General features: G+C 28.8%; 3 protein-coding genes across 4 annotated transcripts; all 3 read left to right on the plus strand.

The window, feature by feature from the left end:
* Positions 1–502: 502 nt before the first annotated feature.
* On the plus strand, positions 503–4,652 carry LOC112782563 ((+)-borneol dehydrogenase 2). Its single transcript, XM_025825009.2, has 2 exons — positions 503–696; positions 3,499–4,652. Exons 1-2 carry the CDS (start codon positions 575–577, stop codon positions 4,298–4,300), a joined length of 924 nt encoding a protein of 307 aa, XP_025680794.1. The 5' UTR covers positions 503–574; the 3' UTR covers positions 4,301–4,652.
* A 3,000-nt stretch (positions 4,653–7,652) lies between these two features.
* Positions 7,653–10,453, plus strand: LOC112782565 (protein TIC 20-IV, chloroplastic). The gene is made up of 4 exons (XM_072229423.1): positions 7,653–7,724; positions 8,515–8,603; positions 9,165–9,244; positions 9,581–10,453. Exons 2-4 carry the CDS (start codon positions 8,527–8,529, stop codon positions 10,294–10,296), a joined length of 873 nt encoding a protein of 290 aa, XP_072085524.1. The 5' UTR covers positions 7,653–7,724; positions 8,515–8,526; the 3' UTR covers positions 10,297–10,453.
* Positions 10,454–12,038: 1,585 nt separating this feature from the next.
* On the plus strand, positions 12,039–15,357 carry LOC112783440 (uncharacterized). Of its 2 annotated transcripts, XM_025826393.3 has the most exons (5): positions 12,060–12,198; positions 12,409–12,479; positions 12,995–13,282; positions 14,215–14,478; positions 14,793–15,357. In XM_025826393.3, the coding sequence occupies exons 3-5, from the start codon at positions 13,040–13,042 to the stop codon at positions 15,123–15,125; spliced, it is 840 nt and encodes a 279-aa protein (XP_025682178.1). In that variant the 5' UTR covers positions 12,060–12,198; positions 12,409–12,479; positions 12,995–13,039; the 3' UTR covers positions 15,126–15,357. The 2 variants fall into 2 exon arrangements, with proteins under 2 accessions (XP_025682177.1, XP_025682178.1); XM_025826392.3 differs by lacking the exon at positions 12,409–12,479 and having other exon boundaries at positions 12,039–12,198.
* Positions 15,358–23,588: the final 8,231 nt, after the last annotated feature.

A 23,588-nucleotide genomic window follows, 5' to 3' on the forward strand; every position in this document is an offset into this window, starting at 1 on the left:
ATTAAATTTTTACAAAATTTTGAAAATTAAAAAACTGAAAATAAAAACATAAATTAAATGAGATTTCCAATTTTTTTTTATCAGTGATTGTACTAATTTTTTTTTCAAATTGTTGTTACTTTTATTACCTACAAAAATAAAAAATATTATATATATAACAAAATTAATTATATTTATTTATATATAAATCTATATACTATTTAATTTATATCCAGTATGTATTTTATATTATAATATGTATTTTATATAGGAAAAGTCTAGAAGATCAGCACTTTTATTAAATTTTGGCTAGTATGTAATCAGCAAAAAAAAAGTGAATAATCCCATATCATTTGATGAAATCTCACACCATTAAAAACATTATTAATAACTACTTAATGGTTACAAATTACAAAAATGACTTCCCCTAACACTCCTCGTAAAAATCAATAAGTGAATCACAGCAAAGGATTCCACAGTGAGAAATAAAGAAGTAAGTATTAGAGTACAAACAAAACATCGTATTCCAATGCATTATTGCTGGACACAAAACACTATTCTATTTTGTTTATAAAGCTAAAATAATGGAGACCACATGAAGTGCATATGGAATATTGAAGGAAAGAGAGAGAGAGAAAGAACTTCACTCAACAACCATATCAACATGTCTTCCTCCATCAATAATCATCATCCTCAACCTTCTCTTCCTTCACAAAGGTAATACACTCTTTATATTCTTCATTTCTATATGGGTGTTGAACAAAATTATTCCAATCTCTGTTGCTTTGGGTTTTTGGATCTAATATAAGTTAATTTTTCTCATTTTATTTATTTAATTATTTATTTATTTTGATGTCATGTCATGCCATCTTATTCTTGTGTCAAGTAGAACTAGCTTATCCTGCTTCTGCTTGTAGATTTTTTTTTTTTGAAGATAATTAACAATCTTAATAAAACTTGTAAAAAATAAGATTTAGGTACATATATATACATGAGTTTAGCTTAGCTGGTGGTGTGTTTTTATCTGCTGCTGGATTTGGTTTGAAATCTTAATTCTTAATTTGTTTGGGTATTTCAGATTGCTTTTAGTTAAATTAGTTGTTCTAATGAAGCTATGTAAATATATGTATAAAACACATTAGTCAGCAAAAATTTCAAATTATTAAGGGGAAAAAAGGTTATTTGTTGCAAATTAGAAAGTCTAGATAAGAAAAATATTAAGTAACACAAAAAAATGTAGAAGTTTATGTTAATATTGTAAATGTAAGGAGTGTTGAAGTTAGTCCCACATCAAAGAAAATAAGAAAGAGTGAGGAGTTTATAAAATAAGAGACTCATTAACTTATTATCTTAAAATTTTGAGTTGAATGTGGTGTCTTTAATTTAGAGACAAGGGACACAAAAATCACAATCAAATATTTTTATTGTAAACATATGAATGATAGGCAAAATAATGAATAGTAATTCAATTTCAAACTATATATCATTATATTTATATTTTTTTCAATTATTTTAAGTATACACTAAAATCAACTATTAATATACAATATATATTAAAATATAAAATATATATTAAAAATAAATTAAATTATACATATATTTATACAAAAATATATAATAATTAATTTTAATATACAAATAATATTTTTTATTTTTTTCCAAGGAGGATTCAAAGTCACAACACTATTCAAATTCAATTACTAAATACAAATGTACTTATGTAAAGGAAGAGTGTGTTGGTGGACTTTTCCTCAAAAAATGAGCATGACCACATGATCATGTGCTTGTTCATATTCACCATTGAATTTATATTTCTAAAAGAATAACATGATAAAAAGATAAGAAACTATAGAGACATAAGCATAGGAGTTTTTCCTATTTTTTTAGCACAATTAATATTTGTTCCTAAAATATTTGTAATTACTTATTTTTATATAGATTTTGTTAATATTTGCCTTAAAAACATATATTAAAGTTATTTTTAATAAAAAAATTTATTCTAAAAGATATTTAATAAATATATTATAAAAACTTTTTAATTAATAATTTCAATATATTTCTAGCTTTAAAACACATGGTAAGCAAATCATTTTACATATATATAAAAACATAAACGTCTATAGTTACTACTCAAACATGCATTAAATATGCCATAGAAGTAAAAAACTTGTTTGAATGAACTTTTATGAAAATCTTTTTTTAAGTTATTTTTTTAATTAAAAAAATAATTTTATGTTTAAATATTTCATGTTAAAATATTTTTTAATCTAAAATTATGTTTAAACACAACAATATAAATTTTTTTTGTTTATTTATTAGGTTAAAAGTATATATACCTTTTTAAGTAAAAAATATTTTTTTTAAATATGTAAAATTATAATTTTTAAAAAATATATTTTTTATTTTTTTAGTATTTTTACTTTTACTATTAAGCCAAAAATACTAAAAATGAAAAAAAAAATATTGGATTTTTTTTAACTTAATAGCATCTAAACAAACTCATAAATAATTCCGAAGAGATAATTTGTAATTTTTACAATCTCTCACCACAAAGACTAATAAGTTAAACAGCGAGAAAAAGAATAAAATATAAAATCCATATTCTTTTATCTCCCATAGTTGTTTCCATCGAAAATTAGACATGGCATTTTGATTTATAGAACTTCGTGTTCCAAATATTTCACAACACAATAAATACGATTATGACGTGTTTTTTTTTCCTACACATATATCTTCAAAGTTCAAACTTCAATGAATTAATTTTTTTCTCCCCTTCAATAAATAGAGAGGGCACCGAATGAATCAAACAATGAGTTGCATCACTTGTTGCACAAAATGTCAAATTGCACTCATTTAATTCATTTATTATTTTTTTTTTTTGTTATCATTCTTTTTCATAGTCGCACGTTTTCAAAGTTAATTAATTTAGAATTTAAGACATATTTATACTATACCAAATAAACTAGGCTAGCTTCCCGGAATTTAAGACACATGATAAAATTATAAATTAAATTTTTTATTAAAACTATAAAAATTTAAATTTTTTGTATTTGTTTTATATTTATTAAAATAGATATTCAAAATATTTTATTAAGAATACCCTTAACATATATGTTTAGGAACATGTTAGGCAAATTCATGTATTATTCTATCAATTTTAATTTGTTAACTTATAATTTGCTAAATGATAGAAATATATTAATCATTTTCTTTGATGTAGGAAAATTCACCAACAATTGTTATTAATCTTTATGCCATGGAGCTTGTTATTGTGAAGTAATATTTTTATAATTAATGATAAAATGTCATAATAAACTAATAAAAAGTTGCAAATAGGGTATTATTCTTGAATTGGTCGAATTTATTATTTAAAATATTATTAAAAATATCATTTTCATTAGTCAAATTATATTGTTTTCAATCATGTATTATTATATTATCAAACAGTAAATAATTTTCAAAATTTATAGATTTAAAATTTCCTTTTTATTGTACTAAATTAAATTCTCTTCTCTCAAGGTTATTAGGCAAAGTAGCACTGGTTACCGGTGGAGCCTGTGGCATTGGAGAAAGCATCACTCGCATTTTTCACATCCATGGTGCAAAAATTTGCATAGCTGATATTCAAGATGATCTTGGAAACAAGGTTTGTGAATCCCTTGGTGGTGAAGAAAATGTTTGTTTCTTCCATTGTGACGTGGCATCGGAGGATGACGTCAGCCGTGCGATCGACTTCACCGTCGCAAAATTTGGCACTGTTGACATTATAGTCAACAATGCCGGAATTTCAGGCTCGCCTTGTCCTGATATCCGCCATGCAGATTTATCAGAATTCGAAAAAGTATTCGACGTTAACGTAAAAGGAGTATTTCACGGAATGAAACACGCCGCTAGAATAATGATCCCGCGAAAAACGGGATCAATTATTTCTCTAGCGAGCGTGTCTAGTACTACAGGGGGCCTTGGGCCTCATGCATACACGGGCTCAAAACACGCAGTTTTGGGCCTTACAAAAAACGTTGCGGCCGAATTAGGAAAATATGGAATAAGAGTGAATTGTGTGTCGCCGTATGGCGTTCTTACAGATCTAGCTCTAGCTCACTTGCCGGAGGATGAGAGGACGGAGGATGCTAAGACCGGTTTTCGCGATTTTGTTGCCAGAAATGCTAACTTACAAGGGGTGGAATTTACCAAAGATGATGTAGCTAATGCTGTGCTCTTCTTGGCTAGTGATGAAGCAAGGTATATAAGTGGAGCTAATTTGATGCTTGATGGAGGCTTCACTAGTGTTAATCACTCACTCAAAGTGTTTAGAAGTTAGTATGTTTCACGTGCAGTTATTTTCATTTAAAATTGTTAATTGAGAACGGTTAGATAATAATATATTAAATTATCTAATGATTTTCAATTAGCAATTTCATACGAAAATAATTATACGTGAGGCTTTATCATATTATAAATATAGCTATATTCGATGGCAAATGACCCATAGTTTATAAGGCGGTGAAGACTCACGTGTAGTTATTTTCATGTGAAATTGATAGTTAAAATTCATTAGATAATAATTTAGTCAAAATATTAAATCATCTAAAAATTTTTAACTAACAACTTTATGTAAAAATAATTACACATGAACTCCTACCTTATATGACATTTGTTTTCTCTTCCTAAAATTTTATGTTTAAATTTCTTTTTGTGCACCAGAAAAACATGGCATTTGTGTTCGAATATACTCTTAACTAATTAGTTGTTGTATGTAGTGATTTAATTGAGCTTTTCTAATTGAAGTTACTTATTTTATTCAAATACATAAACTTAAACTTTTGTTTTTGGGAATTATTTCGTAAATTGTACTTTTTAAAGAATTAGTCCCTAACTCATCTATATAACTCTATTATACAAAGGCAGAGCCTCATAGTAAAGAAGGGAAGCAATCACGTTTACCCCCCTAAATTTTAATTTTTTCATATAAAATACATATAAATTTTAATTTACTCTCTTTTAAAATTTTTATTTTAGTCTTATTTTATTGTAAAATTAATTTTTAGTCCCTTCTTAATATTCTACCTAGCTCCGTCCTTCCTGTTATAATAGTATAACAGTGTGCGTAAAAGTCTATATCAAGCTCTTGCTAGTTGTTTTACGTTAGAATACTAATAACAAATTAAATAAATATGGTATTGATTATTAAAACATATTTATTATTTATATTTAAATTATATTTTTAGCTATTTGAATAAACTTGTATGATAGAGGTAGAGATTACCTAACAAATATAATTTTTATTTTTAATACTCGAATTTTAGATGTACGTCTAATTCAAAGACTTTTTTCTTTCAAATATGTTGGAATAGTTTTTATATTCAAAACTAAATTCAAACATTCAAACTTTTAATTAAAGAAGGTAAAAGCCATAACGCAACGCCACAAGCACATGTTTTTAATATTAGTAAGCACCATTTGATGATGTCCAAAGTTGTTTTTGCTTGCAATACAAGTTTAAATATAAAAAGACGACAGATAGATTTTTGATCTTTTGTTTCGTAAATATTTAAGTATTTGAAAATTAAAAAAATATATTTAAATTCTAGACATTTTTAAAATTTGGATATCGGGATCCTTCTGTCTATTTAAGTTGCAAAATATAATAAAAAAAGTTGACATAAACGCCATTCTACAGATGTGACCATTACGGTATATGATGTAGGGATATCAAAATTCTTCGAAATGCGGAGATCCCTATGAGACTGCTCTGAATAGGGACTCGAAGACGGGAATTTTTTCCATGAAGATGGGGATGGAGACTAAAATTTCTCCGAGACAGGCACGGGAGCCCAAGTGAAAATCCTCGCCCCGTCTCCAATAATACCTCGAATTCTTGAGTTTATTTAAATACCCTGAATTTATTTCTAATATAGGGATTTTTTAATAATTTCACCTATTGAAAAACCTAACCCTACCTTATTGAATGTCTTCCATTCTCTCCTACTATTCCACGTAGTGCCGTTTCGAACTCTCCAGAAAAGTTCAAAACTCCCAATCCTCCATAGTTGTGTCCACAATCACAGCCATAGCAGCATAACCCCCTCGCCAGTCGCTACCAGCCACTCTTCCTACTCAGTGCTTACCTTTTTATGGACTATGATTTGCTATGTTGTATTTCTTTACTTATAATCTTGGATAAGATATATTTGTAATAATATTTTGTAGTTTGTTTTTTTTTTTCACTATAATTTTCATATAAATGTTCAATATAGGGAGATGGGGAATGGGATCCCGCAGAGAACACGGAGAACGTGAGAAATGGAGATGGAGACAATTATCTCCCCATGACGGAGATCGGAGCGAAGATGGAGATCAATTTTGGGGGCGGAAACGGGGAGTAGGGAGGTATTTCCCGCCCCGCCCCGCCCCGCCCCATTGACATCGCTAATATGACGTAGATGGTTTAAAAAAGGTTTAGGAATAAAAAAATTTCTAGACGCTAAAATACCGTATAGTCACATATGCAGAACAGTGTCTATGTTAAACTTTTTCGTTATGTTTCACAAGTCCAGATGAACAAAAGAATCTAGATGTCCAAAATTAAAAAAAGTCAAAAATTTAAATATATTTTTTAATTTTTAAAAATTTAAATTTTTACGAAACAAAAAATCTAAAATCTATTTATCTTTTTCTCTTCAAATATTGACTTTTGTTGTATATAGAAAATTATTCGGTTAATTATTTTTGACAGAAACAAAAACTTTCATTTAAAGAATTCAACATTTAAACTACACTTATGTATTGTTAAAAAAAAACCACAGAATTTATATCTGAAAAGACAAATAAATTTATTTATGTTGGATTATAAAACAAGAGATGAAAAATATTAAAAGACTATTAAAATTTATTATTTGTTATCATTATTTTTAGTTATTAATATAATTTTTTAGTTTAATAATCTAACAATATATTTTATTTTATATTTTTTAAATATTAATGGTTAATTAATAATCAAAAATAATAAATTCTAATAACTTTCTAGCATTTTTCATAGAAAAAGGTATAATTTTCAATTACATTAAAATCAAAGATAAATCTTAAAACAAATTTACAGAATCTTAAAATGCAGAATCAAACATAAATTTAAGTCTTTTTTATTTTTAAAAATTAAAATTATTATTTATATATTAAAATTAATTATTAAAATTAATTATTATATTTTTAATTCATTTTTAATGTATATTTTATACAGTAAAATACTTTTTCTTTTTTTTAATTAATATATATTAAATAAATAAATAACACATATTTATATAAAAATATATGATAATTATTTAGTAGTTGAGTTCCAAGATGAGAAATTCTAGAGGATTAGTAATTTTTCGTATTTTTTTATTATTTAATCAGTAAAAATATTAAATTATTTTTAATAAATAAATTTTATTAATTTATGTATTTAAATTTTAAAAAATATTAATACATATTATATTAATTTATGTGTATAAATTTTGATAAATATAAGTATAAATTATATATTTTTTGTATACAAAATTTTATAAATATGAGTGTAAATTATTATTCGTCAAGTTCTGACAAAAAAATAATAATATTTATTAGTTATATAACATTATTTTATTAAGATATAATAAATAATTTTTTATTTGTTTTATGGAAGAGTGTAGAAATAAAGTAAAGGCGGTTTGACTGAGTATTCAGATTTTTTTTTACCAAAGTCCGAACCCGGCCCATTACTGAAAGAGGTTCTTCTCTCTCATTTTTGTTTCTCTAATCTCTTCCTTCAATTTCCGCTTCCTCTTCTTCTATCTTCAAACTACCATTACAGCAAGGTTTTCTTTCTTTCCTTCAAAAGAAATTTCTCTGCTTCTTGTTTATTGTCTTCATCGATGCTTATAGTTAAAATTGTATCCTTGTTTGTTTTTTATTATTCTTTATCTGATGCTATCAATTGTAGAAATTTGTTTATCAATGATCAAGACTTAGATTGCTCCGAATTGTTTTATTCATTTTTCATTTTTCATAATGTATTTTTTGAGCGAACATTTTGTTTGACGTGCAATTTTAAGGAATTGCAAATTTGTTCGGGTAAGGGTTTGAAGGGAAAGTATAGGGTTTAAGGTTGTGGAAGAAATTGCATAGGTATCATCATAGAAACAAGGAGCATCATTGCTCAGCTTGTGCCTTGCCTTGGAAAAGAAAATGAAAAGAAAAATTTGCAATTAGGTGTAGACATGTTGCTATAAATATAATGCTATGTGATTGATTGACTGCTTGTTATGCCGAAATTGAAAACGGTTTTGTGTTTTCTATTTTACTTTTGTGAAATAGGAATTTTTATTCTGTGAAGTTTGTGAAATTTTCAATTTTCTCTTATATATGTGTGCCCCTACTCTTATCTTATCTGTGCAACATAGCTTTTTTAACCCTGTCAATCCGAATTATGAACTTGCTGTTAAAGTGAGCTAGCCTGTATCTAGTTCCAGCTCATAATCCCTGGTGGTATGTTTTGATAGCTTTTCCTCATCTTGGTAGATACAAAAGGATATGGCACCTCAATTGGTAGCAGCCTCCTGTGGCTTATCTTCTTCACATCTTTGCCATCCTCATGTTCCTCCTATCAGGTATTCCCTTTCCTGTGGCTTATCACTGTTATTGTTTTTGATGTTTTGTTTGATGATGTTGTTTGTATGTGTCTTTTTTTTTTTTTAAGTTTGATGGTGTCTTCGGCAATTCTCATGTTTCAAAATCCAATGGAGATAAATCTGTATTGATGAACAACTTTGGAAACAGATTTTTTAGGAAGTAAAAAAAATTCGATTTCTTAGCCTTGAGATATGCCAAATAAAAAGAAACATATCCCAACTTAGTTGCCTCTTCCCGCAGCCACCTATGTATCTGAAAGTCTTGTTCTATCACCATGCCTAACATCAGAAGAACATAGGTTGAGGCTTTGAGTAGATAGGTTTTATTTATCGTTGATGTCATGGAACTTAAAACATATTGGGTTCCATCTCATTTGCCAGCACTTCTATTGATACTAAGGGGCCAAAGGCCTACTCTCTCCACGATAAGATAAATTAGTCCAGCCCAGGGCTTTTTCCCCTGATCAACTAGTAATTAGTATTTAAAAATTCTTCACTGTATTTGTATGCAAAATTCATGGTTTTGTTGGTTCTATCCAGGAGTAGAGTTTTGAGTCCAAAAGGCACTGCAATCAACTTGAAAAAGAATCATGGCATGTCTCTTCCAGCCATTTCTTTGGGTAAGTGAGCGCTTCTGTCCCCAGCTTTCCTGGTATTTGTTGTGATGTTATGTTTGAACCCAATAATATCAATTCAATGAAATATTACATCTTGTCTAGCTATAGCAACAGTGATATGGGAGGACTTCTGTAACTTCACATTGGTTTTGGCTTAATTAATTATTGCAGGAGCCTTATCATGGTGCAACATTCATTTATCTCAATGTTAAATAATAAATACATAATAGAGGATGTTGGTCTGAAAGTGGTAGTTCTATCACGATGCCTGTGTTTAGTCGCAGATTTGCAATGCTTCTAAAAATACTCAGTATTAAAAATCCCTACTTTTGATTTCAGGAAGAACGTATATCCCATTGTTGACTGCTGTTCCAAGGAAAACAGTTAAGCCATCACTGACTGCTGCTTCAGGAAAAACATATGCCACACTGACAGCTGATTCATCCACACTATTTTCCGGTGACCTAGATCATCTCACACTCAAAGCTCCTACATCTCGTGGATCCAATTCTAAGATCCGTGGTCAAGCATACATATATCATTCTTCTGGCTTTCGAATCCCTGCAAATGCAGAGAAGCCAGAATGGTGGTGGAGGACACTATGTTGTATTCCCTATCTAATTGCATTGCAGATGTCTGCAACTGGGTTTTATCTTGAACCTTTACTCGAAAAATTCCCACTTTTCCAAAATCTGATCTACTATATCCCCGGAGCCGTCAACAGACTACCAACCTGGTTCCCCATACTCTATTGCTATTTGGCCATCATTGGAGTTGTAAAGAACAGTAGATTTCCCCTTCTCTTCAGGTACCATGTAATGATGGGAATGCTACTCGAAATCGCGCAGCAGATATTCTGGGTCACGTGCAACTTCGTGCCACTTATACACTTCAAAGGGACACTTGGTATGTATTATTGGGGTGGTGTGGCTTTGGCATATATTCTCATATTGGGAGAGTGTATAAGGTGTGCACTTCTGGGTACCTTTGTGAAGATCCCTGTTATTAGTGAATCAGCATTCATTCATTCTCTATATGGTTTAGGATTAAGGTAGTGTTGTGAGTGATCAAGAAAGAGAGAGCATAATGTACTTGTATGTGGATTTTGCAGCTGAAAGCAAGGATGTTATGGTTGGTTTGACTTTCTTCCATTACAGTTACAATATGAATGGTCAAATAGATGAGGGGCTATATATTCTTTCTGATAGAGAATCCAGTTTTCTCTTGTTTTTCTTGCTTTCTGAGGGACAAGCTCACAAGCATTTCTTCCCCCTCGTTTGAATTTAAATTGAACCTAAGTTCAGTTTAGATAAATGATAAGAATATAAGATACCTTAAATGAAGTTGAATGGTTGAATTGGCTTGTAAATACATGCTGCTTTGTGCACGTTTCTATTATGGTAATTTCCATATATTTTGGGTGCGTTAGTGAAACTTCATTAAATTAAGTTTACCTTAATATAATTGTTTATTTGTACAATTATTTTTGTATAATCAATTAAGAATAAATAATTATTGTTCAGGTTGTATGAAAGCAAGTTACTTTGGTATAGTAAAACTAGTAAACAAGATATAAATATTTTTGTAAATACTAGTGTATTAATTTAACAGGTATAATGTATCTGTTAATTTATTATTTTATTTATTAATTTTTATTAAAATAATCTATATATGATAAGGCAAAATGAGAAATACTTTAAATTATAATTGTAATGGAGTGTAGTTTTAGTTTAGGAACAAAAAGGTTGTGTACTAAAATATTTTTAATTTTCATTGTTAGTATATATATATATATATACATACGACTAAGTGTATTTAATAATTCTTTTTGTATATTTTTAAATTATCTTTCATTTTTATTGTTTTATTTTTCATAAACTTTTTATTAAGAATGATTTGGAAATAACATAAAATAAAAAAGTGAAATTATTAATTAAGGAACCACAAAATTATTCTCCTAATAATTATTAAGGTGGCTTTTTTTTTTTTGGTGACTTAAGGTGGCTTAGAGATACATTATGAATATTTTATTTATATATGAATTTGTCAATAAATATTGTGTAAATTGCGATTTAGGTACTTGTAAATAGAATTTTAAATTGAGACAAGAATATCTAAACTAATTTTTTTTTACTAAAGATAGGAGACTCGAACCCGCAACCTCTTAATTGAGTATGGGGAGACTATGCCATTTGAATTATAACTCATTGGTATATTTAAACTAAAATTTCTATCTAATTTTAAAATTTTTTAATATTATAATTTTAGAAGTCAAATAATTTTATAAGATTTTTAATGAATCAGACGATTTTAATATCAAAATCTTATTATAATTTTATATTTTATATACTTAACTTATTTTTTAATTTAAAATAAAATCTCAATTTTTTTTTTACTTATTCAAGAGGATGTTTAACTTAACTTGCATGAAAAAAAGTAAAAATTCATATACAGTTAACGTTATATAAGATTGATAGTTAAAAACGGTTAAATAATTTGATTAAATTTTCGATTTTTAATTATTAACTTCACGAACTAAACTAAAGCCGAAAAAGGAAAAAAAAAAAAGATTAAGAGGTCGCGGGTTATAGCTCAAATGGCATAGACTCCCCATACTAAATTAAGAGGTCGCGGGTTCGAGTCTCCTATCTTTAAGAGGTCGCGGGTTCGAGTCTCCTATCTTTCTAAATTTGTCAATGAATTATAGTTCAAATGTCATAGTCTCTCCATATTCAATTAAGAGGTTGCGGGTTCGAGTCTCTTATCTTTGGTAAAAAAAAAAAAAAAACTAAAAACTAAAGCCGAAAAAGGAAAAAAAAAAACGATACTAACAAACACTGTTTAATACACAGACAACTATCCAAACCCTTATCCCAGTGACTTTCTCTCTGTCTTCCATAGCGGAGAAGAACACTGAGAATTAGAACTAACCAGCAAGGGGGGAAACACATGCAATGGTACACTTCCTTATCCTTCAGCTTCTGCTTCTCTTTTCATATTATCGTATATGTTCAAGGCGCAATTCCTATTATTATTATTATTATTATTTTTGGTTTTCTTTCTAAGATGTTTAATAATTTCCTTGCAAGGAATGCTGCGTTTTGGATTAACATTTTATCCACTTTTTTTTGTTTGGTTAAAATTCACTTCCAATGGTTATTCTGTAGAAACTCGGTAGCTGCAATAGTGCATTTGCATTGAGGGGATTTTCAAACTCTGTCTGTATTTGGGAATTAGGGTATGCGCCTTTTGTTGATTGTTCATTTGTTTTTTTGGTTCGTTGAATTGAATATTGAAGTTTGGATGGATAAAGTATTTGTTAAGCCATGAATTTTGCCTCTTACTTTTCTATTTATTTTTATTTATTTACTTTTATATTTTGGTTGAGTCAGTGCCTGCATTGAGAGAACAAGCTGCACATAGTGGGGTTTTAAGTGACATATGGGTTCTGAATATTTCAATCTTCTAACTCATTTGGATCCTAACTGTGGAACTTTTTTTCTATCTCTATTAAATGATTGTTTTCCCTTGTTTTCTGAGTTTCTTTGTCATTGGAGTTGAAATGTTAAGTGTGGCTGCATTTTGTTTTTAAATTGCTGAAGAACATAATCCTTGTGAGTTGTGATATGTTGTCGACTGTCGAGCCTTTTGTTGAGCACGGTCTGAAATTGGTGTGCTAGTATGTACTCTAGTTTGTAGATTTTTGGAGATATGAAACAATCTGACTTGAAGCTTTGTTATGGGAAATGCTAGATTGTAATGTTTGAAGGATAGGGAAGCTGAGCCATTTGCGAAAAAATGAGTACTGCACAAGTTACTGCATGCTTGCCTGGGATTTATGTGAAAAATGCATCTCGGTTGCACCAGCTTCATCCTAAACCATGTGTTTTACGGATGAGTCTTGATCCTTGCTCTAGCATATCGCTGAGCCTGAGACCAGAGACTTCATTCGGCTTGAAATGTTGGTCAAACTCAAAATCTCGGCAACCTCTTCATATTTGCTTTGCCGGTGGAGAAGGAATGATGCAAAATACTGATGAGGTAATGCACCCTTTTCGCACCTGTTTTTTGAGTTGAATTCAATATGTTATTGCCTGATGAGTGTTTGCAGTAAGCACGCTTATAGTTCTTAAATGAAACTCAAATGATAGCGTACCTGATCATTTTGACAAAGACAAATGCACTCTAGTTAATGTATAAGCTCAACATTGCAAATTTGAGGATGCTGCATTGGCTGAGTGGATACACTAGATAGGATAGGTTTAGTAACTAATGCATTAGTGAGAAAGTTGAGATGGCTCTCAAATGTGAAAAGATATAGCATCTAATGTGAAAAAATGTTAAAATATTAGCATAGGTGATTTGGTCATGTTATGAGAAAACCTAGAGAAGCCCTAGTGACAATAGTATATGAAATAAGCTCAATAGACAAACCCATTAAATGTGGCTCAAGTTTTAGTGGCTTGTCTATACTTATAGTTCGGTGTGCAGTGTTTGATCAATGTAGCTGATTCTACTTAGTTACTAAAGTTTTAGTTGTTGGTTGTTTGGTATTTGGTTTGCTTATTTATCTGTTAAAGTCATTTGTTTTCTGGGCTTGGGTGATCCTATCTCCTTGTGTTATTATTTGGATTTGAATAATTTGATTCGTGGATTATCAATCACAGAATATCACAGGCTATAGTTCTCCAGGGGATTAATTGTTAATTTGTTATAACCATAGACTAAAAACTGTGTGCATCATGAACGATGAGTCTCAGATTCAGAAGTCATTGTACCAAACATAAGTTTAGCAGTAGTAGATTGAGTAAGTATGCAGTAGTTTTCTGTATCATACTACAAATCTAGCAGGGTGCATTGTTACAAAGTTTTATGTGACATAAATCTCCTTCAAAGTAATGGAGAACTGCGCTTTTATTTATATATTTCTTCATGTCTGACATTTTACTGATACAATCAATTAATGCAATTAGAGTTCCCCTTGGAAATCTCTTGAGAAAGCTATGGAAAGATTTAAGGGACAGTCAGAGTCGATTGAGGATGTGTTGCGACAACAACTTAACAAAGGAGAATACTACGATGGTGGGGACGGTGGAGCAAAGCCACCAGGAGGAGGAGGAGGAGGAGGTGGTGGCAGTCCGGGTGACCCTGATGGACCAGAAGATGGAAGCTCCGAGGAGGGAACGTTGGGTGATAGTATCGAGTTTATTTTGGCAACATTTGGCTTTATATTTATGGTACCCTCTCTTTCCATTCATGTGTGAATCTGGTTGAGTACAAATAAGTATGTCATTCTCACTACTTTCAAGCTTTCTTAATTGTCTTTGAAACTATGAATCGGGAAAACTAAAGTAGAAATGTTCTAAGTAGAAGTAGCTAAACATAATATGGTAATAATGGATATGTTCTTAAGTTAATGGTAATATGTTCTAAATTTAGTATTCCTTGTAATCTAAATTTATTGCTGAAATCGTTAATTGATAGAATATATGCTGTTCTTCATTTCTTAATATTTATGCTTTAACTTTTCTTTTCCTTTTTCTGTTTGCAGTACATTTATATCCTCGCTGGCGCAGAACTCACGAAGCTAGCTAGAGACTATATAAAGTATTTATTCGGCAGAAAGCCTAGTGTTCGACTGAGGAACGCCATGGAAGACTGGGGGGAACTCTACCAGGGCCTGACGCAAAAGGTAGACGTTGACGAGTATTGGTTGGAAAAGACTATTCTGGATACCCCAACGATGTGGCACGACCCTGATGATTACCGAGAAGCACTTGACAATTACTTGAGGGAACATCCAGAGGTTAATGTTTATGATTCAGATGATTCAGATGATGATGATGATAATGAAGCTGGTGATGATAAAGAAGAATCAGATTAGATTATTTATCATCACATATCATGAAAGGATTTTCTGGAAATTGTACCATTATGTCTTTTTAGTGTGATGCCATTGTTTTTTGGCACAAAGCATAATGGAGTCAGGACACAGGTTATGAAATAGTGTAGTTTATTCATTTGCACAGCTCTTGTAAACAACTTAAAAGGTCTGTATGGTTGTTTTTATTTTCACTATTTATTTTTTTAAGATAAGGGAAAAAGTTGGAGTAGCACCCATTGTGGAAAATATGGTTGAATTGCGTTTCAGGTGGTTTGGACATGTGAGAAGAAGACCGATAGAACATTCAGTCAGGAGAGTGGATGAGATGGAAGATGGACAAGGGGCGAAAGGCAGAGGCAGACCTAAAAAGACCATTCATGAGGTGGTCAAACGAGATCTACATGTAAACGGTCTCTCTGTAGACATGATACATGACAGAGCACAATGGCATCGTTTGATTCATGTAGCCGATCCCACTTAGTGGGACAAGGCTTTGTTGTTGTTTTTTGTATTTTTTTAAGATTTTAAGGAAAAGTGAAAACAAAAAATAGAATTGTATGGTTTTCAATTTTTTTTACACAATTTTAAAATGGAAAATAATGAAAATAAAAAGAAAATAAAATTACAAATGAAATGGTCCATAAGTTGTTTTTTTTTTTTAAACAAATTGTTTAGATATATGAAACTTTTTTCTTACAAATCAAGATAATCACTGCTGAAAATAGTTCTCTTTAGAAAAAAAAGGAGAATTGTATTGACTGTAAAATGCAATTTATTCTTTTGAGATAATTAAAAGACGAACTACTTTTTATACCACATAACAAATCATGACTAATACCTTTGAAGGTAAGATACCTACAAAAAATGGTTGGAACAAATGGAGGTCAAGTTTGATTCCACAAGCATCTTTTATCTAGAATTTTATTTTCCTTGCATAAAGAACTAGTACATAAAGTAAAGGTCTTATGCACCGTTACATAAAAAATAAAATAGTCCAAGCAAGGTTGTGAAAGGTCCATGGTAGGTCCCATTTTGTGACACCAAAGTTGATCTTCTTGTTAGGTCACTTATAATTGACATATTTCATCTCATTCAACTCTTTCACGTCACGCTTCAATTATTTTGGCTACTCCATTTTATACTCACGATAAGAATAATTTAGAATTTGACAAAGTGAATTTTAAAATATTAATTAAAATAAGAAGAATTTGAAGTGTTAAGATCAAGATCATACTAGAATCTATAACAATACAAGAGAATGACATAAAAATCAATAAGAAAATTCTATGATATCTAATGAAGCTCAATATTTCTCTCTTGGATACTATATTTTATGTTTTTAGTATTTTTTTTGTCGTCTACGGTCCTATAGCCTAATAGATCAAGAACTAATTTGTCGCAAATAGGGGTGGCAATATATACTCTACTCGCGGGTATCCAATTTGACCCCACCCGATCGGGTAGGGTTGCCAACCCGATCCGCAGCGGGTAGGATAACGTGCGGATAGGATTCTCGTGCGGGTCGGGTAGGGTGCGAGTTGAGTCTCAACCCTACCCGACCAACCCGCACTCTATATATATTTATGTTATATACTTATATAAAAATATATTTTAAGTGGATGTTGAATCAAAGACCTCTCACTAAATGCAAAAGATCCTTAACCACTAAAAGAAAATCATTAATTGATAATTTAATATTTTTTTTTTACATAAAAATCAGTTCTATTTTAAATTATCATCAAGTTATATAATAATGTATATTTTTTGTAACCCGCGGATAGGATCGGGTACCCGCGGGTTAAGAGCGGGTTGGGATATTCTCAACCCGCCGGTAGGGTTAGGGTTGGATCAATCAAACCCTAACCCTACCCATTGCCACCCCTAGTCGTAGATCTAAACTCTATTTAAAAGTTTGTCATTAGCTGCAATTATGGTAGAGAAAATCAAAATTTTACGTGAAATCGAAATAGTAAATTAAGTACATAAAACGTAAAATCTTAACAAGTTTTAAATCGTAAAATCATCGGATCTAGTAAAAATTTCGTAAAATCGATTGACTCATTTAAAATCGTAATATCAGAAGATTTTAAGAGTTAAATCGAGATTCTAACTATTATAGTTATATATATAAGACGGGATTTAAATTACCGATATTTATTTAAATAGACAATTGAATTGATATTTCAACTAATTTAAGTTGGTTAATTTTTTTACTATTTTTATTCCAATAAGATGATAGGCACTCACTATGAAGCCCAACCTTAATGGTCTTGTCTGCTTGACCCACTATAATATATGGACACGCCTAGCTTCAGTAGCATTATCATGAGAAAATGTGGACCCAATAAGAGATAGAAACGTATTTTTCTTTGCTTAAATGAAGACATAAATGAGAAAACAAACTCCCTTAGGTTGTGGTGGATCATCACTCCACTTATACATTCTTGTATATTTTACTATCATAACATAAATTGCAATAATTCAACATATATATAGTAGTATTAACTATGTGAAGATGAGCTTTAATTGCAATTGCCCAAATTGCATGTACAAGGTGGAAACTCAGGTGCAGTCGACTTCACGTGAAGTTGATAGTTAAAAGCCGTTAAATGATTTGACTGGTTTGACTAAATTTTCATCTAACAGGTCTCAGCTATCAACTTCAGGTGAAGTCGATTGCACCTTAGTTTCCACCCATGCACAATTTACCTACTTTCTATGAACCTTTGAATTCGTGAATTTATTATATATCTTTCAATCATATTCTAAAAGTGATTACAACTATATATATATAATTATTAAAAAAATATTTTATGTAAAATTAATAATTAAAAATTATTTAATAATAATTTTATACTATCAATTATAGATAAATACATCTGTACATAAATTTTTACTATATAATTTTATTGATATAACATTTTTTAAATCAAACATATATACCCTCCTACTACTTTTTTTATCTTTTAACTTTTTGAGAAATTACGTGCAAACTTGATGTTAAAGTACAAAAGAAATCTACATAAGAAAAGTACAAAAGAATCCAGAAATTCATCACTTTCTTATTTGGAATAATTCTTACATAATAATATGAGAAAGCATAGAAATTAAGAACACTACTTGCAAATTGCAAATTTACTATTACAAGATTTCTATATTATTGTTGTTGAACAAATTAAGTTTGGGATCACAAACAATTTTATTAAAGGAATTGAAGATCAAGACAACATGTGTAACCACTAATTTATTTCTCTATCTAGCAATTTTGGTAAAATCTTGTCCTTATTAACAACCACCATAATACAAAGAAAAATTTTTATCTATAAATTAAAATACATTGAGAAATTTAATTTAAAAGTTACCTACCTTAATATAATTACCGTCGGATTAACCCGATCAATTCGTCAAATCCCATTATCAAAAAGTTGACTTTTTGATAATTTGACCTGACTGGACTCAACTCGAATAATTGTACCCAAAGGCGAAGAAGATCAAGAAGCCACACAATAATTGTAAGAAAAGATTGAAACCATGGGAATAAGCTCCATTGAAATTCTCATCAACCGGGTACAAGTTCCCCGGTGGACCAGTCATGTATACATATGGTGATGATGGTGAGGAAGGTGTTGATGGTGAATATGGTGGTGGAGGACATTTCTGGGAAGGTGGTTTCTTCGGCGCAGGCGGCGGCGGCGGAGGGTATACTGGCGGCGGTGGTGGAGGGGATGGATATACTATCGGCGGCGGCAGCGACGGCGGCGACGGATTTTCACATGGGGTGCATTTTTGTTGACCATTTGAGGTCTCATCAAGGTTTCTTGATTCCAAAGCTTTGACTTTTAGTATTGGAGAAGTGTCACAAAGCAAAAGGATCAAATTGATGAGAAGAATCAATTGTTGTGGCGGTTTTGTTTGGTGAATGGTTTTTGTAAGAATAATTGACATGTTTAGTTTTGGTGAGTGATGAAGAATTGGGATATATGGAAATGTAAAGTGAAGTGTTGGGTTTGAGTTTTATGTGGGATTATAGATAGATGGGTTTGGAGATGATAGGGATAAAGTGTATTTGAATTCTTTGTTGTTAGGTGCATGTATTGGATTGGGAAATGTAAAGTGTAAACTATGGGTAAAAGGGGTGCTTTATTAGTTGCTACCTTGGGAGGAAAATTTGACTGATTTTTTAATAAAAAATAGGTCAGGTGCAGTTCACTTTATGTGAAGTTGATACCTGAGAGCCGTTAGATGAAAATTCAGTTAAATCATCTAACGGCTCTTAGTATCAACTTCACTTGAGTTTTCACCTAAAAAATATTATTTGTATACTAAAATCAGTCATCGTATATTTATGTATAAATGTATATATTATTTAATTTATTTTTAACATATATTTTATATTTTAATATATATTTTATATTAATAACTAATTTTGGTGATTGATTTTAGTGTACACGTAATATAATTATTTTTTAGTTTTATTATTAAAAGTTTAACTAATTTAGATGAAAGAATTTTGATTGTTTCTAAAATGTTGAGACAAAAAGTATTTGTTTTTTGATTGAATATTACTTTAATATATATATTTGTTTTTTTATATACAAATATTTTTTTATCATATAAGATTTGAGTGTTTAAATTAATTTGATATTCATCAAATATTTAATTTTTCAATTAAATCCAACTCCTATTTGATTTGTGTTTTTTTTTTAACAAAATTTTGTAAGAAATAAAAAAAAATAAAAACAATAAAATTTTATTTTCTAATTTTTATCTCATATTTACTCCTTTTTTTTATAAAAGATTTGAGTATTAAACTTTAATTATAAAAATATAAATTAATTTAATACTCATCAATCGTTAAAATTTCCAATGAATCTAACCTCCTTAGACATTCTTTTGTACATTGGATGATTTTTTGTCTAATAAGCTTACTTAAGTATGAGTTTTGAGTTGGTTTATTGTTTATATTTAAAATTATTATCTAATAAATTATTATTCATGGTTAAAAAAAATAGTAGTTCATTACTTTATCCTTTTTATATTGAGTTGGCTCATTATACTTTAAATCTTTAATATTAGATATTTGATGAAATTTAAATTATGAATTTATGATGAGTCAATTTTGTGCTTATGGTCGGTTCTAGGAGTGATCTAACTAGTGGAATAAAGGGCTTCAATTAGCATGTGGCCATGTATATTGTGGGCCCCACCATGCTTCTATAATCTATACACATCCTTCTTTGATTCTGCCTAATTTTGTTGTGATTTAATTAAATTAAATTAAATTAATGCTCACTTGCACATGGAAGTTTCTTCTTATAATCTACCTCCTTCTAAAGAAGAAATTAAAGTGGTAATAATATGATTTATTTAGCCTTATAAAAGTTTAGGTACATGCCTTTTACAAATAAAAAAATATTTTTAAATTCTTCTAATTTTTATGTCAAAAAAATTGACTTATTTAATACTTTTTATTTTTTATTATTTTTCTATTTGAATTTTATGTCAATATTTTTCTTTTAGTATCGTTTTTGTTCTTTTTTTTTTCAGTTTTTTTTTTAAATCTCGGGTGAAATGCAATTCGAGAGACCAATTCAAAATTTTCCGGTAAAATAAAAACAGATTGAGGGTGAGGAATTTAACTGTATCAATTATTTTTTAGCTGAGTTATTAAATTTTTTTATTAAAATTCGATATACATAAATCTATATATAAAAAAGTTGATCTAAATATTTAGATATATATTGTAGATTGATCTATATTATATTATAGAGTTACTTGTTTAAGAAGGAGGAACTAATTTATAAAAGCTTTTTGTTTAATTTATCTCTAAATTTGATTTCTTCATGTGGTGTATGTGAATGATGGAGCTTAATTTGTAAAGTTTTGAAGCAAACTAATAAATATTATTAGAAATTTTATATTTTATATTCTTGAAGCTTCACATGATGAAATCTTCTTGAATGGGTTGTGCATGTTACCACATGATTTGCGGGTAAAATTATAATAAAAAAAATCCGATCATTGACCATAGTATGCCAAAAATTCAATAACTTTTTTCTTAATCTTTCATTATCAAATCAAAATTTTCTCCATAACTTTTGAGTGGTATTTGAAATGCAAGGTCTATGGTATATGACTATATATATATATATATATATATATATATATATATATATATATATATTTTTTGGGTTTATCCAAACGGACATGTTAAGAACTAATTCGTCGCAATCTGAATTTTATTAAGGGTCTGTTGCTGGTCAATGAGTTACTGCATGCATAAGGTAGGGTTTGAACTCCCGACACTTGCTTAAGCGGACGAATAAGCTGATCACTCGATCAACCCAAATTAGTTATGCTATATGACTATATTATGATATGTTGGCACCAATTAAATACAACAAATTAATACTAGTCCACATGGATATAAATAGCCCAAAAAAAGAAAATTGAAAGCAACAATTTCTAGGTATGGGGTTTTTAGCTTGTAACAAATACATCAATATCCATACATGTATTTTTTTTATTATTATTATAATAGTAGTAGATAGAATTGACGTGTAATTAAGATGGATGCTATTTAAGTACTTATAAATTGGAACAAACACACACGTTGAAGCTTTAACAACTCCATTTCTAGGCACCTTTCCTTTTTTTGAAAATAAAATAAAATAAAATAATCATATAGGGGTAAAGTGGTCATTATGCACACTATTTGTTTGGATCTTTTTTGAGTCATCAAATTAAAGTCACACTCACACCGCACTTATTGATTTTGTTTTGTTCTTCCTTTCAATCTTATCCTTTGAGAAATTATATATTATTATTATTATTATTATTATTATTATTATTATTATTATTATTATCCAAAAAAGATAAAACAAATTGTGTAAGTATAGTGCTATTTTGACATAGAAAATTTATTTGGCTACTAAAAAGCAGTGTCCTTAAATTACTACTAATTAGTGTATATTAAAGGTTATAAAATCTCAGTTTTTAAAGATTTAGAATAGTTTTTATAAAATTTTGTAAAATATAAAAAAGCACATACACTATTGTTATGTTCCATTTTATGGTTTATGATTCAACAAATTTGATTTCAATAAACCTTTAACTAACTCTTTAATATTTCAGTAGTTAATTAATGGTTTAACAATTCAACAACTAAAAATAATTGTGCGGGATAATTCTAATCACATTTCATTTTTTTATTAAGGTGGTGACTTCTGTCTCCATTCCCATAAAAAAAAATTTATCTATCTATCTTTAACTTTTTATTTTCATATGGGTAATATTATAATAAAGAACGAAATTATAGTGAAGAGTGAAGATTTTTTTTTTAATAAAAAATACACCAAAAATATATATCAATTGCAAATTGCAATGCATATATTTTTTATAAATTTAATAAAAATTTTCAATCTTTACTTAATTTTATTCTTTAACAAAAAAAAAAAGAAATCTCTTTTCATATACCTCACAACTGCCCAAAGTCATATATTGCCATGGCAACCCTTATAATCTAAAACTTTGGTAATAAATTATGAATTTAATTTTATATATCAACAGTATAAAAAAAAGTTATATATAAATAATTAGTTATATATTAACATATCAATAAAAATAATTAATTATTTTTAAACCTGCTAGTGTAAAAATTATCTAAAAATCTAACTGAATAATAGTATAAAATTCTTTATATTATTAATATATTAAAATTAAATTTATAAATGATATACAAATTAGTAAATTTTTTTAATAAATATTTATATAAAACTTTTTTATGCAAAATAATAATTAAGAATTATTATATATATATATATATTAACCTCTTCATTATCGTATTCATATAAAAATATTTTTACCTAAATAATCACTAATTTTTTTAGAGGAAAAAAAAGTAAAATTTTAATTTTTTAATTTGAAGACATATAAATTTCTAACTAATTAAAATACAAAAACGTTTCTGATTTTTTAAAATACAAAATATTTAAGTCTCTTCTTATAAAATATATAAGAATAAATCGATTCCTTAAAAAAATTTAAATGTTTTAAATTTTAAAAAATAAAAAATATTTTTATATTTTTAATTAATTAATAATTTATTTATTTTCAAGATTTTTTTTTTGTGACATTTATTTTTAAGATAAAAAGTCAGATCACCATTTTACTTATCTTTTAATTTTTTTTAAGTTACATATGGTTGATAGATTGCATTAATTATTTTGTAAAGCCCAGTCCTGCAGGGATGAGAGAATCAGCTTAGAATAAAGAAAAAGAAAGAAAAAAGAAAAGTAGAAAGTTGATGAAAAGGTATCTGGAGTGGGAATGGCTCCATGATTAAGACAGAATGGAATTTGGAAACATCCACCGTTCTATTTTACAGCTTACGTGTTGGATCCACAACCTTTGATCATCATTTCATTTGATTTGTCAACAATCATCTTCTCCTCTCTTCAACAA

The sequence above is a fragment of the Arachis hypogaea genome, chromosome 20, assembly GCF_003086295.3.
Source record: "Arachis hypogaea cultivar Tifrunner chromosome 20, arahy.Tifrunner.gnm2.J5K5, whole genome shotgun sequence".
Lineage (NCBI taxonomy): Eukaryota > Viridiplantae > Streptophyta > Magnoliopsida > Fabales > Fabaceae > Arachis > Arachis hypogaea.

Bases quoted from the DNA above. Each gene is read 5' to 3' on its own strand.
- LOC112782563 (XM_025825009.2), top strand. From the start codon at position 575: ATGAAGTGCATATGGAATATTGAAGGAAAGAGAGAGAGAGAAAGAACT. The intron at 697-3,498 runs GTAATACACTCT...TCTTCTCTCAAG, and splicing joins CCTTCTCTTCCTTCACAAAG to GTTATTAGGCAAAGTAGCAC.
- LOC112782565 (XM_072229423.1), top strand. From the start codon at position 8,527: ATGGCACCTCAATTGGTAGCAGCCTCCTGTGGCTTATCTTCTTCACAT. The intron at 8,604-9,164 runs GTATTCCCTTTC...GGTTCTATCCAG, and splicing joins CCTCATGTTCCTCCTATCAG to GAGTAGAGTTTTGAGTCCAA. The intron at 9,245-9,580 runs GTAAGTGAGCGC...TTTTGATTTCAG, and splicing joins TCTTCCAGCCATTTCTTTGG to GAAGAACGTATATCCCATTG.
- LOC112783440 (XM_025826392.3), top strand. From the start codon at position 13,040: ATGAGTACTGCACAAGTTACTGCATGCTTGCCTGGGATTTATGTGAAA. The intron at 13,283-14,214 runs GTAATGCACCCT...TAATGCAATTAG, and splicing joins TGATGCAAAATACTGATGAG to AGTTCCCCTTGGAAATCTCT. The intron at 14,479-14,792 runs GTACCCTCTCTT...TTCTGTTTGCAG, and splicing joins CATTTGGCTTTATATTTATG to TACATTTATATCCTCGCTGG.